Raw genomic sequence first — 17,022 nt, 5'->3', positions numbered from 1 at the left:
GGTGTACCCCGCCTTTCGCCCGTAGTCAGCTGGGATAGGCTCTAGCTTGCCTGCGACCCTGTAGAACAGGATAAAGCGGCTAGAGATAATGAGATGAGATATACACTTTTAATTTGGTGCCTGGAGAACATTCCCAAAAAGTTGGGACAGGGACATTTTTACGACTGTGTTACATCATCTTTTCTTTTAACAACTCCATAAGTATTTGGGAACTGAGGGCACTAATTGTTGAAGTTTTGAAAGTGAAATTCTTTCCTGTTCTTCCTTGATATAGGACTTCAGTTGCTTAACAGTCCGGGTTCTCTGTTGTATTTTGCACTTCAGAATGCAGCACGCATTTTCAATGGGAGGTAGACAGGCCAGTTTAGCACCTGCACTCTTTTGCTATGAAACCATGCTGTTGTAACATGCAGAATGTGTCTTGGCATTGTCTTGCTGGAATAAGCAGGAATGTCTGCCTTTGGATGGCAGTATGTACCTTTCAGTATTAATGTTGCCTTCACTGATGTGCAGGTTATCTAGGTCATGGAACTAACACACCCCCATGCCATCACAGATGCTGACTATGGCCAAGTTTATATTAGACCGTATCTCTCTCGTTTTCTTCACGGATGCACTGTCCGTTTACATTAAAACGCCGGGAAACGGGAATCCGCCAGGGTCCACGTATTCAATCCAGATCGTGTCTGGTCCGGTGCTGTGTAAACATTGAGAATACGCGGATACGCTGTGCTGAGCTCTAGCTGGCGTCGTCATTGGACAACGTCACTGTGACATCCACCTTCCTGATTCGCTGGCGTTGGTCATGTGACGTGACTGCTGAAAAACGGCGCGGACTTCCGCCTTGTATCACCTTTCATTAAAGAGTATAAAAGTATGAAAATACTGATGCAAATACTGCCCATTGTGTAGTTATGATTGTCTTTAGGCTTGCCATCCTTCCACTTGCAAGTGGTGAGTGACTTGCGCACAGCGGCTCAGTCCCGAATCACTGCTAATGTGCTTCACTCGCGCGCTCTGTGAGCTGCGCAGGGCCGGAGTGCGCACCCTCCAGAGGGCACTCGCTGTTCAGGGCGGAGTGATTTGGAGTGCAGCCGCTGAGGAGGAAGCGATGAGCCGCACTGACACATTTCAACTTGCGTGCCGAATTAGTCATGTGATTAGCGTATCCGTGTATTGGCGTTGCTGTGTGCACGCGAATCATGTATTGGCGTTGCTGTGTGCACGCTAATCATTTTTAAAAACGTTAATCTGATGATCCGCTGATACGGTCTAATGTAAACCCCACCTTATGGTCTTTGTGCTGGTAACAGTCTGGATGGCCCATTTCCTCTTTTGGACAGAGGACATAACGTCCATTATTTCCAAAAACAATTTGAAATGATGACTCGTTAGACACAACACACTTTTCCACTTTACGTTTGTCCATCTCGGATGAGCTCAGGCCCAGAGAATTCAGCAGTGTTTCTGGATATTGTTGACATTTGGCTTTTGGTTGCATGGTAGGTGCAGCGACAAACTATGTTTATCTGAAGTGTTCCTGAGCCCATTTAGTAATATAGTTTATACAGTCATACCAATTTTTAATGCAATGTTGCCTCAAGGAACGAAGGTCACAGTCATTCAGTGTTGGTTTTCGGCCTTGCCCTTACGTGCAGAGATTTCTCTGGATTCTCTGAATCTTTTGATGATGACATGGGTTGTTGATGGTGAAATCCCTAAGTCCCTTGCAATTGTATATTGAGATGTTCTTTAAATCAGTGTTTCTTAACTGGTGGGTCGCGGAGGGGTCCTGGGTGGGTTGTGGAGCTGTGGTGTAAAAAAATGCTAATTCATTGATTCACTAAAAAAAAAGTGCAACTTTTTTCTGCGACAAATTACAACTCTTATTTTGATAGACGATTCCAGCTTCGTGTCATCTGTTGCCATAGACGCAGAATGTTTATGCGACATAACGTGCGTGCTAGTCATTTGAGTGGTGAACATCATGTCGAAACGACGGTACGACCCCGAATATTTGAAATATGGATTTAGTTGTGTTGAGGACAAAATGGTACAGAAACCCATCTGTGTGGTATGTGGTGAGACACTTGCACATGAGAGCATGAAGCCGTTGAAACTAAAACGTCACCTGGACACAAAACACCCGACGGTCAAAGATAAACCAGTTGAGTATTTTGAAAGACGGCGCCAAGAACTGAGGGCTTCGCAAATGCGGCTAACAACAACATGCTCCACACAAATGCAGGCACTCCGTGCGTCTTACCACGTAGCTCATCGGATAGCGAAGGCCAAGAAACCTCACACCATAGCAGAAGACCTCATTTTACCTGCTGCTATGGATATGGTCAGGGAGATGGTCAATGAAGCAGCGGCAAATAAGTTGACAATACCGCTATCGAATGATACTATAAGTAAGCGCATTGAAGACATGTCTGAGAACATAAAAGAACAGGTTACAAGTCGTATCCAGACAAGCACCCACTTCGCATTGCAAATGGATGAATCCACAGATATTGCCAATCATGCAATATTACTCGTTTATGTGAGACACGTTTGGGAAGGAGACATACAAAAACAGTTTCTCTGCAGCCGAGATCTGCCCACCACAACAACTGCGGATGAAATTTTCAACTCGGTGGATTTGTACTTGGGCTCAGTGGGTTTGACCTGGGGCAACTGCGTTGGGATCATGACTGATGGTGCAGCCTGTATGACAGACAGGCATTCGGGAGTGGTGAAAATGCTCTGAAGAGCACCATCTCTGCACATCTCAACAAACTGCAAACGCAGTTTAATGACTACTTCCCGGAGAGTGCACAGAGCAGAGAGGAAGAATGGGTGCGTGATCCCTTTGAAACCGATGTTGAAAATGCTGCGCTGCCAAGTGAGGAAGAGAACCAGCTGATCGAACTGTCGTGTGACCAGTCAATGAAAACAAAATTCGGCAAAGTCACTCTGTGTCAGTTCTGGTGCAGTGTGACAGCTGAGTATTCCACGTTGGCAAGCCGGGCAATTAAAATCTTATTGCCCTTCAGCACCACCTATCTTTGTGAAAGTGGCTTCTCCACTCTTGTCCAACTGAAATCAAAACAGAGGAACAGGTTGGACACTGAACACGATCTACGAGTTGCTCTGTCTACCATCCTACCTGATTTTGAAACCCTGGTACTTAGTAAAAAACATCCCCAACACACTCATTAAAGGTGTTCCTCATTGTACAGGCATACATGGCATACGTGAGAATATAGGCAAGTGTTATTTTGCTAATTGCTGCGTTCATACTTGCTATTCATTACAAACCAGAATGGGAATCTTCCCAACCCTGTATTGAAAGCCCAATACCTGGTCTTTTTAATGTCAAGAAATAGTTGTTGTAGCTCAAATTCATGTTGCAATGTTCATACAGCCTACTATGTTAAATGTATAAAGTTAACGTCTTGATTAAATGAATTAAAAATGTAAATATTTTGCCTATGTTTATTGATCAGACATACAGCATATAATGGCCATGCAGATGCAAACACAGGTATAATAATAATAATAATAATGTTATTACATATGGTTATATTTTGAGAATTACATTAAATTGACTTGAACGCTAAAAAAATTGGGTCGCGACCTAATGACCATGGAAAATTGTGGGTCCCAAGACTGTTCCAGTTAAGAACCACTGCTTTAAATTGTTGGACTATTTGCCTTATCCTTGCTTGTAAACAACTGGACCTCATAACAATTAACCTGTGTTTTTCTCTCTCTCTGGCATATCACTGCAGTGACATGGCTGCTCTGACGGCTTTAACGAGGTTTCAAGGGAAGAATTGCACTAGTGGTTTCCTGTTGCCTTCTACTGGATGATTAGAGGTTTTCTCCTCTCAAGCATTCACACCTATGGGCAATTTAGGCCAAGTTTACATTAGACCGTATCTGTCTCGTTTTCTTCGCGGATGCACTGTCCGTTTACATTAAAACGCCTGGAAACGTCGGGAAACAGGAATCCGCCAGGGTCCACGTATTCAATCCAGATCGTGTCTGGTCCGGTGCTGTGTAAACATTGAGAATACGCGGATACGCTGTGCTGAGCTCTAGCTGGCGTCGTCATTGGACAACGTCACGGTGACATCCACCTTCCTGATTCGCTGGCGTTGGTCATGTGACGCGACTGCTGAAAAACGGCGCGGACTTCCGCCTTGTATCACCTTTCATTAAAGAGTATAAAAATATGAAAATACTGCAAATACTGATGCAAATACTGCCCATTGTGTAGTTATGATTGTCTTTAGGCTTGCCATCCTTCCACTTGCAAGTGGTAAGTGATATGCGCTGGGATCACACACACAGCGGCTCAGTCCCGAATCACAGCTTGTGCACTTCACTCGCGCGCTCTGTGAGCTGCGCAGGGCCGGAGTGCGCACCCTCCAGAGGGCACTCGCTGTTCAGGGCAGAGTGATTTGGAGCGCAGGATGCCTGCGGAGCCGAGCGTATCCATGTATTGGTGTTGCTGTGTGCACTCAAATCGTGTATTGGTGTTGCTGTGTGCACACTAATCGTTTTAAAAATGTTAATCTGATGATCCGCTGATACGGTCTAATGTAAACCCCACCTTAGAGTAGCCAGTTAACCTAATTGCATGTCTTTGGACTTTAGAGGATACCAGAGCACCTGGAGGAAACCCATGCAGACATGGGGAGAACATGCAAACTCCACACAGAAAGGGTCCCCCCTCAGCCACTGGGCTTGAACCCAGAACATTCTTGCTGCGAGGCGATATTGCTAACCACTATGCCACCAATTAACCTGTTTACCTGTATAATGTTCCAAATACGTGTGTTTTGAGCACTCCACAACGTTCCGAGTCTTTTGTTGCCCCTGTCCCTCCATTTTTTTGGAATGTATTGCAGGCATCAAAATGAGTGTATATTTATTGAAAAAAAGTCAATTAGCTTGAACATTAAATATCTTTGTATTATATTCAGTTTAATTTAGTTTGAAAATTATTTGAAAATCATGGTATTCTGTTTTTATGTTTCACACAGCATCCCAGCTTTTCTGGTATCAGGGTTTTATTTGGTCATCACACCCATTATGTGGGTCTTCCCCAAACTGTTGCCATGGAGTTGGAAGTATGGCAATAATTTTTGTGCTGCAGCATTAATCATACTTTACTGAATCTAACTGGCCCAAACCTGTTCCAACGTGACGATGCCCCTGTGCATAAAACAAGGTCCATGAAGATTTGTTTTGCCAAGGTTGGGGTGAAAGAACTCGAGTAACAGCAAAGGGGGCTATATATGGAATGGAATGTTCACAAAGCACGTGTGGGTGTGATGGTCAAGTGTCCACATACTTTTGGTCATATTCCTGATACTGACATCACCGTCTCTAACGTAGTTGTGTATCAAATCTGGGTCTGTAGTCAGGAATGTACACTGATTGATAAACACCTAGTACACTGAAGATTGAAACAAAATTATGCATGGAAAAGTTAGCTATAGCTTTTTTTTTTAAATATCACCTAGTCTTTCAAGGTGGAACAAAAAAGGAGCGAGTGTCTAAGCACAATATTTTAGTCAGTACATCTAATACACTCATACCAGCTACATACACACTGCCATGCTGCTGCTAAATCAGGATAACAGATGTACGGCTATCACCCAAATAATAATAATGAGGTCCATTGTGGTCCCTTTCCATTGATGGAGGTAGAGGTGAGCTAAAAGTGTGCGTAGAAACAGATTAGCTGCAATCAGTGATTTGTATAGGTACACAGAGCCCATGGTAAGTGAGTGTACTATAAGGCAGACTTGCACAGTAAATGAACAACTGAATGTTCTTTGTGGTACTAAAGATTCCAGAAAGCTTGTAAACCATCTTGGGTCCAATGAAACAAATCCTGTTCATTTAATACATGGTTGATATCTTCTTTACTTAATTTCACTGATCAGTTTTTTTGGTCTTTAACTTCATGCCAGTAGTTTTGTATACATCCAGTTTAAGTTTTTTTTTTCCTGCATGTTTGGGATTCGTTTCTGTTGCTCTTTGTTTTAAAATTTTTGGATGTATGAATAGTTTTGTTTTTCCATTTCTGTCAGAACACCTGCTTGTGATCAGACAAAAAAAAGCACTCTGGGCACTTCGCCCCAGAACAGAGAACAGCTAGTTTAGTGTTAAACTCAGCTTATTATCTATGAGATTGGCTGCCACTCTATAAGAAGGTCTATATTGGACTATTTCACATACGACTAATTAAATTTTATCCTGAAACCATCTGTGAGCCACACAATATTCTGAGGGTGGCTGAGATGTTTTCCGTCCTCCTCCAACTAGTCAAATGTTATTGCCATTGTGCTTCACTAGGGGGTGCTGCAGCCCCCTTAGCGCCCCACTTCCCACACTTCTGCTTTTTTTCCATAAACCTCTGAGTTGAATCACTGAAATCATATAGTATCAAACATTTCCCAAGCCCAATTATTTAACAATTATTCGCCGAAGGCAAAGTGAATATCGGTGAATCATAACCGAGATGAAGTCAAGGTTATTATTCACCAATATTCACGGAGTCTGAGACAGATAATTGTTTTAGTATAAATACACAAGTGATATATATATATATATATATTTTTTTTTTAAATGATTTATTTCAGTCTTCAAAAGTGGTATGCAAATGTAAGGGTACTATCTCACTGGGCTGCGACTAGTTGGAGACACAACAATTGCGATAAAATATGCGAATTAGCGACAATTTTCACTTGGAATCACACTGAATTGATATTCGCTTATTTTATCGCAATTGTTGTGTCTCCAACTAGTCGCAGGCTGTTGCAGCCTAGTGAGATACACTCGCACTTCCTGTCTCACGGAAACTGACTTGAGAAGGGTTCGTGACGGCTTTGCGACACCAGCGACGCATTTGCGGCTATTTTGAGAGAAATTTTGTCGCACAAATTTTTTTGAACATGTTCAAAATTTCAGCGACGAAGGAGCGACACTTTGCGACTCGTGCGAGGAAATTGAGAAGCCCCGCGAATGTTTCAAGACACTTTTGAAACTCTCTCGCGAACAACGGTTACAATTTGTCGCAAGCTGTCGCAGCCCAGTGAGATACTGGCTTAATGCACGCAGGGTTGTGTCACTTATAGACACCGACTTGCATGAAATACTTTGTTTTGAAATCGATAAAATAAATCACAATTCCACCTTACCTTTGAATAGTTTTAGACCAAATTTCATAGCAATTTTAGTGCTTTTAGGAACAGGATTTTCTTTCATAATTTGTAATTCCTCCTCACTTATGGTAACAAAGCAATTGGCCGCCATTTTGCCGATTCGCTTGAGATGATTATCGAGAAATAGTCTGAATTTCTCAACCAATCAGCGCATGCAATTTTCTGTAATCACCTGCATATTTTATAATAAAACCTAATAATTATCAGTGAGAGTGATACAATTTTTGGTTGGTTTGTTTGGACAGCTGTAATTTTTGAACGGTGGTGTAGTGGTTAGCGCTGTCGCCTCACAGCAAGAAGGTTCCGGGTTCGAGCCCCATGGCCGGCGAGGGCCTTTCTGTGTGGAGTTTGCATGTTCTCCCTGTGTCTGTGTGGGTTTCCTCTGGGTGCTCCGGTTTCCCCCACAGTCCAAAGACATGCAGGTTAGGTTAACTGGCGACTCTAAATTGACCGTAGGTGTGAATGTGAGTGTGAATGGTTGTCTGTGTCTATGTGTCAGCCCTGTGATCACCTGGCGACTTGTCCAGGGTGTACCCCGCCTTTCGCCTGTAGTCACCTGGGATAGGCTCCAGCTTGCCTGCGACCCTGCACAAGATATGTGGTTACGGATAATGGATGGATGTAATTTTTGAACATTAATGCTTGTATCAGTTAGTACAACATAGGTAACAGGAAGTAGTATCGTAAATAATGATTTAATAAAGTATCTTAGCTTGGATTTAAAAAAACAAAACAGAAATGCACCTTGGGGGTGGGGTAGAGTTGGAGAAAAATCCAAAACATCTATACTATTGTAAATACAAGCACAAGAGCATACCTATAGAGATCTTGCATGTGACGTCACAGCCGATCCAGATTGTAACAGACGCCATCTTGTCGGTCAAACGCCATATTTCCGCCTTCTACTTCTCGTTCTACTTCTGCTTCTACTGCTACCTTTTCTTCTGGAAAACCCTACTATATACAATTCTACTACAACGGCTGCGGCTACAAGCTCTCCCTACCTGTGCAAGTTTTTTAATGTTTTTTGTGTGTATTTTTGCGTGTTGATTGTCTGTACCGGACTTCAATATCCACTACAACCGTATGGACTTACTGGACATTGGTTTCCAGCAGAAAATGACAGTTTGTAGCGATTTCCATCACATGCACAACATTCCGGATGAGATAGCGAGACCAGCAGGGTCTCCGTGGATTGTTATCGGGTCTGGCAGGCAAAGGAGGTGGCGTCGGGAGAGGAAGCAAAAGCGAGGCTGCAGAGCCGGCCTGTTGACTAAGCTCAGAAAACAGCCACTCAAATCTCCACTGCCGCCTCTACCTCTCCAACGCCAGATCCATGGTAAACAAGACGGATGATTTGGAATTACAGCTGGAATTACCTTATTCTATTCTATAATCGGCTGGTCAGTGCTATACTAGATACTACTGATATATCTAGTATCAGTACTAGTAATACTTAAGTGACTTACCCGTCCAATGAGGATTGTTATTTTCTTGTTTACAAGATGCCACATCTGAGGGCAGCTGACAAATCCTGAATTTCTGTAAAGATAACTCCAGAGATTTATAAGCACGCAGTGCTTCACCACTGAACAGGGAGGGAAAGTTAATGAGGTAATTATACACATCTGGGTATTCCACCTCTGGCAGTTCAATATCCACTGACACGGTCGTGAAAACTACGTCCGGTAAAGGCCCGGTCCCACTGGCCGATGGACACAAAACGTATGCAAAAAGGACACAGCGGACGAGCAAAATTTCGGGGGTGGTGCTATCCGTTTCCATCCGCTCCAGAAATGGACAAAATTGGCGAAAATTTGCGAAAACAGAACGGAAAAGAACGGACGTGGGTAGTATATAGCGGGGATGTTAAACGCATGTTCATAGGAAGCCTAGCGGATGAAAGCGGATGGAAGTGGATGACAGCTCCGAAGGGGTTACCGGTGATAACTGAGAAGCGGATGCAGAGCAGAAAGAGCGGATGCATAGCAGATGAAGGGAATGCATCACGTACGCCTAACGGAAACAAAGGGGATGTTGCGCGGATGTATATCGGATGCAGACCGTTCACTGCGCATGCGGGGGGTATGAATTGCGTCTGCTCTGCGGATATAAAGGGATGCAGCACGCACGCCGTCAGCATAAAGCGGAAAGACGTGCTGGTGGCTACATCGATACATCTCTACTACTAGATGATTTTCTCCCCCTTTTTATACAAAATATCGATTGTCCGCTAGGTGTCCTCCTACATACTCTAGACATACTCCAGACATCCTAAATATACGAGATACATCCCAGATATAAACGCTTTGTCCGTTTTGAATACTTTATATACGAGATGCATACGCTTACATCCTTTCTATTTCCGTGCTACTAACGATGAATCGACGTTTCATGTACCTTATCTTTCCTCCCTCTTTCCGTTTTCAGCTGCAGCGGATGTGAGTTGCGAGGATGCCCAGAGGATGCAGAGAGGATACAGCAGACGTTTAACGGATGATAACGGACATAGAACGTTTGTTGCTCGTATATGTCGCGGACTGACATCGTACACGGCGGAAAGTTCATCCGTTCTAAAAGTTTTGTGCAGCTCAAAACTTTTTGCGCGGATGAAATCACAGTGGACGGATGCTCGATGGATAGAGCGTATGAAGCACGTATGCAATGAGTACACAACGGATGCATAGCGTTTTCCAACGGATGGCAAAGATTTTTTTACGTTTTACATCCTCTTTGCATCCGTAAGTGCAGTGGGACCGGGCCTTAAGCGATAAGGGTCACTAATCTGTAGGTCATTTATTTTAGACATGTATCTAGTTATCTGTTCATTAGAAAAATGAGCCATGTAGTCCGTCGGTTGAAATTGATCCATTCTGTACACGAGTGCAGCAGTATTCAGCTGTGTTTTTTACCGACAAGATAGCGGCTATGTACTTTCTGGTCACATGACTGCAAGATCTCTATAAGCTACAGTAGCATCCATAGAAATAATTCACAGCTTGTAAACCTACTGAACACTCCAGAGTGCTGACAGCTGTCCGTGCCTAATTTGATTATTTAAGATCAGTTAACGTCATCTACATGGAGTTTACACACTGATTTTGTTATAGGTGCTGAATTTTCCACTATCTAACTTAAGCTGTCACTTTTAGAGTTAATAATTAATCGATTACAATGGCAACTTTTGTAATTTTAAAATAACACAATTTGGGTGAATATTTGATGAAATTTAGACTACGGCACATTATTCATGACTAACTGGATAAATATATGAAATAACTGGTTCTTAATTGGACAAGACTCTTACTATTTAATTGCATTTGCTGAATGAGGGTGGTGGGTTTTTTTTGTATTCAATAAGTCATTGAACTAGTTCATGTCATTTTAATGCTTTTTCTTTTACCTTCATGAAGGAGGCAGCATCTCAGAGAGGAAAATTTTTTATGAACATCTCAGTCCATAACAGACAGTAATTATGCCATTCCTTTTTTATATTCATATGTGTTTCAACAGTTAAAAGTACAGGTCAGTTCAGGCTCTGTGTGACCTGTAACGTGATGCAGAGCTGAAAGACTGAGGGAGAACAAAGAGGTTGTAGGGCACTGAAGAAAAAAAAAACAGCCAGTAACATACGAATGTGTTTTTCAAATCTAGTAGATTTACACAATCCAGTCACTGAAAATGTACAGTTATCAATCCACTTTCCAGAAACTTATATTTTAAAGTGATAGTTTGTTGGAGTCAAAAGCAGAACCTTTTTAGAAAAGTTCAGAAGCTTTCAGTCACACTAGTAACCTGCGGGTGCACCCTTTTGCGATTGCATTGAAGGAGCCAGGCTCCCCGCATTCCCCGGTAGCGCTTAGCCAGCAACACATAAAGCACTGGATTGACACACGGGTGCAGGTACTGTAGCACTGTGCAGGTAAAATAGAACATTTCCCAAGCTTGGCCATGCCTGTAGAGACCCAAATACACACACAGCTCCAGGACATATCCAGGCAGCCAGCATACAGAGAATGTCCCAGCTGCCAGGAACACCATGAGTGAAGCTCGCCTTGTATTCCGCGCACTAGCCATAGACATCACTGGGCTCTTGTGGAGAAACCGAGCCAACCGCATGTAATTTACAGCAATAACCAGCATTGGTACAAAGTAATACAAAACAAACTGGCTTAGTATGACTTGATAGTGGTGCTCTTGGATGGTGGGCAGGCAGAAGGCAAAGTTGGTGAGCCCAGGGCCGAGACGTTCTTTAGTGGCAAATATACGCAATGGCAAGCTGATAAAGAAACTCAGACCCCAGGCCAGGATGAGCATCAGCACAACGAGGTCTGTAGTAGGTGGTTGGTAAGGGTTGGTGATGATCATGGCTCGGGCCACCGAGACAGCACATAGTGAGTAAGTGCTGGCAGCCAGAGAGAAAGCCAGCAGGAACTGGTAAATCTTACAAGATGTGTCACTTAGAGGCCAGGAGAAACTGACAGCCGAGTGCAGAGTGAAGGGGATGAGGAGCAGCGTGAGGAAGTCAGCCAAAGCTATGCTGAGGATCAGCACGTCCAGACGATTCTTGCGCAGGGTGTTGTGTTTGGCAAAGAGGGTGAACACTAGTAAGTTAGCACCGAAGCCCACACCCAGGATCACACCACAGGTACAGGCGAAAATCACACCATAGAGATTCCTGAAAACCTGCAAGTCAATAGCTTAAGTGTTTAACTGACTTATTAAAACTTTTTTTTTTTCTGGACCACTTATTTTCATGCAAAGTGCTTTACATGATTATTAACATTAAGATTAACATAATTTATCCAAATTACTCACCATACTTGCTCAGTATGAAGTACAGAAGCCTGTATTTCACCAAATATCCTTGCCCACTGAAGAACAAAGCTCAAAAAGTACCATCACAATAAAATGAAATGTGCTTTTGTGCTGTGAAACTGGTCTCATCAGCTCAGATCTCAATGGTAAGAGATGAGACTGCCCATCAGGAAGTTCAGGCAGTTAGTCGCAACTGATCTAGGCATGTTTAAAGAGGCAGAAGCAGATTTATGCCACAAGGGCGATAGTACATACGCAGGCCCAAAAGTCTCATGTATGCTTTAATGCTTTCAGTAGATAAGTATACATGTTAAATAAAAAGATACACTAAACACCTACCTTCAAGATAATACATATGCTGGTTTTCTTTCAAATGTTCAGACATAAGTTGTAGAATATATTTTCTGGTATCATATAATCAATTCTTCTGCTAGGACAAATTGATTTGGATGAATCAATATCCTTTCCAGTGACAGACGGTTATCACTCTCTGCTCTTTATTACAACTTCTCCTAAAACACTCAGGATGTTGACATAAGGACACACAATCTTTTGCTTCCATTAACATGTATTTTAGTGCATGACTGTTACCACTTTATTTTCACATTAACACCAATATGTGGTTGGAGGCACCGTGTGAAATGGAAAATACATATTTGCAGCTATACAAAAGAAAATACAGTACAAGGGGTTATGGATTAGAAATCACTGATGTTTTGAGGACTTCCATTGCCATGGACACTTTTTTGTTTAGGAATCATCACATATCTCTTCATCACATTATGCTCATGCATTTTATTGATGATGCTGAAAATGGAAAGCATAGCAGGAGCTATTTTTGTCACAGAATTGGAGAAAAACTCGTATCAAAAGAATACTGACATACAGGAGCATAGCACAGCTTTCTAAAGTGCATTGTTGGAAACTTGTAGAAAAGAGCAGCATTGTGATACCTTTATAGAATAAATACACAGTCCTAATCAAATAAATAAAAAAAATATGATTGATTAGTGTAGTACATGAAAAAAAATGCAGATGACTTTTTTATCATATCAAATATGGACTTCTAGCAGACGGCACAATGGCACAGCAGGTATTTCTGCTGCCTCACGGCTCCAGGGTCCCCAGTTTGATCCTGAGCTGGAGTTACTGTCTCTGTGGATTTTAGCCGGGTTCTCCAATTTCCTCCCACTTCCCAAAAACATGCCCAAAGGCAAATTAGTTAAGGCAAATTGCTCCTATATGTGAATGTGTGTGCATGGTGCCTCGTGATTGTACCAGCGTCCCATTACATTTTCCTACCTCGCATTCCCTGGATAGGCTCCGGATCCACTGGGACCCTGATCAGGATAAAGCAGTTAGTGAAGAATGAATGTATGAAAATACAGACTTATCACCAGTAAAAATAACAGCCTTAAAGACTCAATACACCGTCAAAAATAGGGGTACAGTAGGAGTCCATTTCTGTCCCCCAAAGTACAATCTACACTAATGTACCCCCTAGGGTTCATTATTGGACTTCAAGGTAACTATATGTACCTTTTTAGGTCTAAAAAGGTACATATATGTTCCCAGTCAGTATAAAAATGGTAGAAATAAATACCTTAGAGGGTACTGCCCCAGTGACAAGCCGTTGTACCCCTAAAGGTACAATGAAGTACTTTGTCTTCTGAGAGTGAAGTAAATTTATGTAACTGTGAGTCAGACAGTACACGGAACAATGAATTATACCTATGCGGCATTGTGTGTTATACTGACAAGAGACACTAATCTATGGTAAAAAAAATATGAATTTTAGTGTCTGATGGTGTCATCGTCTCTCGTTTCACAGTCGTCTCCTCACGTACTATCAGTTATTAATGAGCTCTTAATGCTACTTGGGCATGTATTGGGCATGACCATCCTCTTCGTTTATTGATCTCTCTCCACTTCCCCAAACATACTCTCTTCTTTCTCTTAGTGGCAGCTGGCTGCTCTTTGTTGGTCTCCTGTGGCAGGGTATCGATTGTGCCTGTGCTCTCAAGCTGAAAGTCCAAAAGAAAGTCTTTGGTGCTGCTGGCAGCTTTGGGAGCTTGGGCACCCCAAGTTACAGGCTGGAGGTTGGATCCACTGCTGGATGGAGTGTCCCACACATTGGCAGTGTGTACCTGTTCAAAAAGCTCCTGCAGCCAGAGTCGTCTCTTCCTGTCCTGCAGATAGCGCCCTCGGTCATGCATAAGTTGGGCTTGACTCACTGACCGTCTCCTAAAATATTAAAAACAAACCCACTTATTATAGACATTTGCTTGAGCTTTATCTTTTTCCATACAGTATATCCATATAGTATGAGGTACATACAGTGCCTTGCAAAAGTATTCATACCCCTTGAACTTTTTCACATTTTTCCACCTTACAACCACGAACTTAAAAGTTTTTTATTGAGATTTTATGTGATAGACCAACACAGAGTAGCACATAGTTGTGAAGTGAAACGAAAATGATAAATGGTCTTCAAAATTTTAAACAAATAAAAATCTGAAAAATGTGGTGTGCATTGGTATTCAGCCCCCTGTCCTCTGATACCTCTAAATACAATCCAGTGCAATCAATTGCTTTCAGAAGTCATCTAATTAGTTAATAGAGTCCTACTGTGTGTAATTTACTCTCAGCATAAATACACTTGTTCTGTGAAGGCCTCAGTGGTTTGTTAGAGAACACTGAAGAACAAACAGCATCATGAAGACCAAAGAACTCACCAGACAGGTCAGGGATAAAGTTCTGGAGAAGTTTAAAGCAGGGTTAGGTTATAAAAAAAATCCCAAGCTCTGAACATCTCAAGAAGCACTGTTCAATCCATTATTCAAAAATGGAAAAAGTATGGCACAACTGCAAACCTACCAAGACATGGCCGTCCACCTAAACTGACAGAGCGAGCAAGGAGAGCACTGGTCAGAGAAGCAGCCAAGAGGCCCATGATCACTCTGGAGGAGCTGCAGAAATCCACAGCTCAGGTGGGAGAATCTGTGCACAGGACAACTATAAGTCGTACACTCCACAAATCTGGCCTTTTTGGAAGAGGAGTGGCAAGAAGAAAGCCATTGTTGAAAGACAGGCATAAGAAGCCATGTAGGGGACACAGCAAACATGTGGAAGAAGGTGCTTTGGTTAGATGAGATCAAAGTTGAACTTTTTGGCCTAAATGCAAAGCGCTATGTGTGGCGGAAAACTAACACTGCTCATCACCCTGCACACACCATCCCCACTGTGAAACATGGTGGTGGCAGCATCATGCTATGGGGATGCTTTTCTTCAGCAGGGACAGGGAAGCTGGTCAGAGTTGATGGGAAGATGGATGGAGCTAAATACAGGGCAATCCTGGAAGAAAACCTGTTGGAGGCTGCAAAAGACTTGAGACTGGGAAGGAGATTCACCTTCCAGCAAGACAATGACCCTAAACATACAGCCAGAGCTACAATGGAATGGTTTAGATCAAAGAATATTCATGTGTTAGAATGGCCCAGTCAAAGTCCAGACCTAAATCCCATTGAGCATCTGTGGCAAGACTTGAAAATTGCTGTTCACAGACGCTCTCCATCCGATCTGGCTGAGCTTGAGCTATTTTGCAAAGAAGAATGGGCAAAAATTTCAGTGTCTAGATGTGCAAAGCTGGTAGAGACATACCACAAAAGACTTGCAGCTGTAATTGCAGCAAAAGGTGGCTCTACAAAGTATTGACGCAGGGGGGTTGAATACTAATGCACATCACATTTTTCAGATTTTTATTTGTTTAAAATTTTGAAGACCATTTATCATTTTCGTTTCACTTCACAATTATGTGCTACTCTGTGTTGGTCTATCACATAAAATCTCAATAAAAAACTTTTAAGTTCGTGGTTGTAAGGTGGAAAAGTGTGAAAAAGTTCAAGGGGTATGAATACTTTTGCAAGGCACTGTAAGGTTATTCTCAGCTGTTAGTTTAGTCTTGCTGCTCATCTGATTTTTATGAGGTTCTCTGCTCTAGTCCTGAGGTATCTCTTTCTTGAGTCTCAGAATTTCCCAGCTACCAACATACTGTGCTTAATACTTACTGATTATTTTTTTATGATAGGTTTTTTTGGACATGTTTTTGGAGAGTTATGTTTTCTTAGCCCTTTCTAAGGTTTCCTTCAGAGAAACGTTCAAAGAACCATTAAAAGGTCTAAGAGGCTTTTTTTAAGTTTCGATAGATAAAATATAGTAATTTTAAATTATACAACCAGATCTCTGTCACTTTTCCCATGTAAGAACTGACTCTCCAGTCTTATTCAGCCACCTGTAGGATAGTCATTCTAGTGCTAGCTGAAATTTTTCCAAAGTTCCAGTCCAGACCATCCATCAGGGAGCAGATTAAGAGCTCAGTGGAGCAGAGAAAATTTTTGAAACTGTGCAGAGCAGTTGGTCTCCTGTTCTGGAGTTGAAAACCCCACGGTTTGAGTAATTCATGTCAAATGAATGCTCCCCTTGGAATCAGAATTTAAAGTGTAAATATTGTGTTAGGTGTGGTCAGTCCTCTCAACAATCATGTTTATTTTTAATCAACAGTGTTTAGGGGGCATCAACACGTACATTCTGTTGCTGAGGGCATGTATGGGTTGTCCTTGGACAGGTAGAGGGATGCTTAGTAAGAGCACTGCAAAACTCCACTGCCTTAGCATCATGCTCGTCCACAAAGCTCTTTCATCTGGAAAAGAATCAGACGACAGATAAATATGTTTTTATTTTTAAAGTGCTTTTACTGATTTAAGATTATGCTCATAAATCATCTATATATCAGTTTCGAGATGCATTTTGTAGTTCAATCCTGGTTGTTTTCTTCAAACATATTTAAGTGATCTTTTTATGATACAGTGCTTCATTTATTATGCACTATATCACAAGGACGAGATAAGATCTGCTAATTACCATAAATGTAAACGCTTCAATTACTGCAGATATACTTTATTAATGATAAAATGGTAAA

General features: G+C 42.1%; 2 protein-coding genes across 2 annotated transcripts; both read right to left on the bottom strand.

Annotated features, from left to right (window-relative positions):
• Positions 1-10,994: 10,994 nt before the first annotated feature.
• LOC132873896 (galanin receptor 2a) lies at positions 10,995-12,132 on the bottom strand. Its single transcript, XM_060909733.1, has 2 exons — positions 12,045-12,132; positions 10,995-11,912 (listed from the first exon to the last, which is right to left on the bottom strand). Exons 1-2 carry the CDS (start codon positions 12,045-12,047, stop codon positions 10,995-10,997), a joined length of 921 nt encoding a protein of 306 aa, XP_060765716.1. The 5' UTR covers positions 12,048-12,132.
• Positions 12,133-13,900: 1,768 nt separating this feature from the next.
• pthlhb (parathyroid hormone-like hormone b) lies at positions 13,901-16,738 on the bottom strand. Its single transcript, XM_060903407.1, has 2 exons — positions 16,629-16,738; positions 13,901-14,288 (listed from the first exon to the last, which is right to left on the bottom strand). The coding sequence occupies exons 1-2, from the start codon at positions 16,718-16,720 to the stop codon at positions 13,901-13,903; spliced, it is 480 nt and encodes a 159-aa protein (XP_060759390.1). The 5' UTR covers positions 16,721-16,738.
• Positions 16,739-17,022: the final 284 nt, after the last annotated feature.

The sequence above is a fragment of the Neoarius graeffei genome, chromosome 2 (genome assembly GCF_027579695.1).
Source record: "Neoarius graeffei isolate fNeoGra1 chromosome 2, fNeoGra1.pri, whole genome shotgun sequence".
NCBI lineage: Eukaryota > Metazoa > Chordata > Actinopteri > Siluriformes > Ariidae > Neoarius > Neoarius graeffei.
Note: the sequence above shows the minus strand (reverse complement) of the source record. Positions and strands in the feature narration are given on the sequence as shown.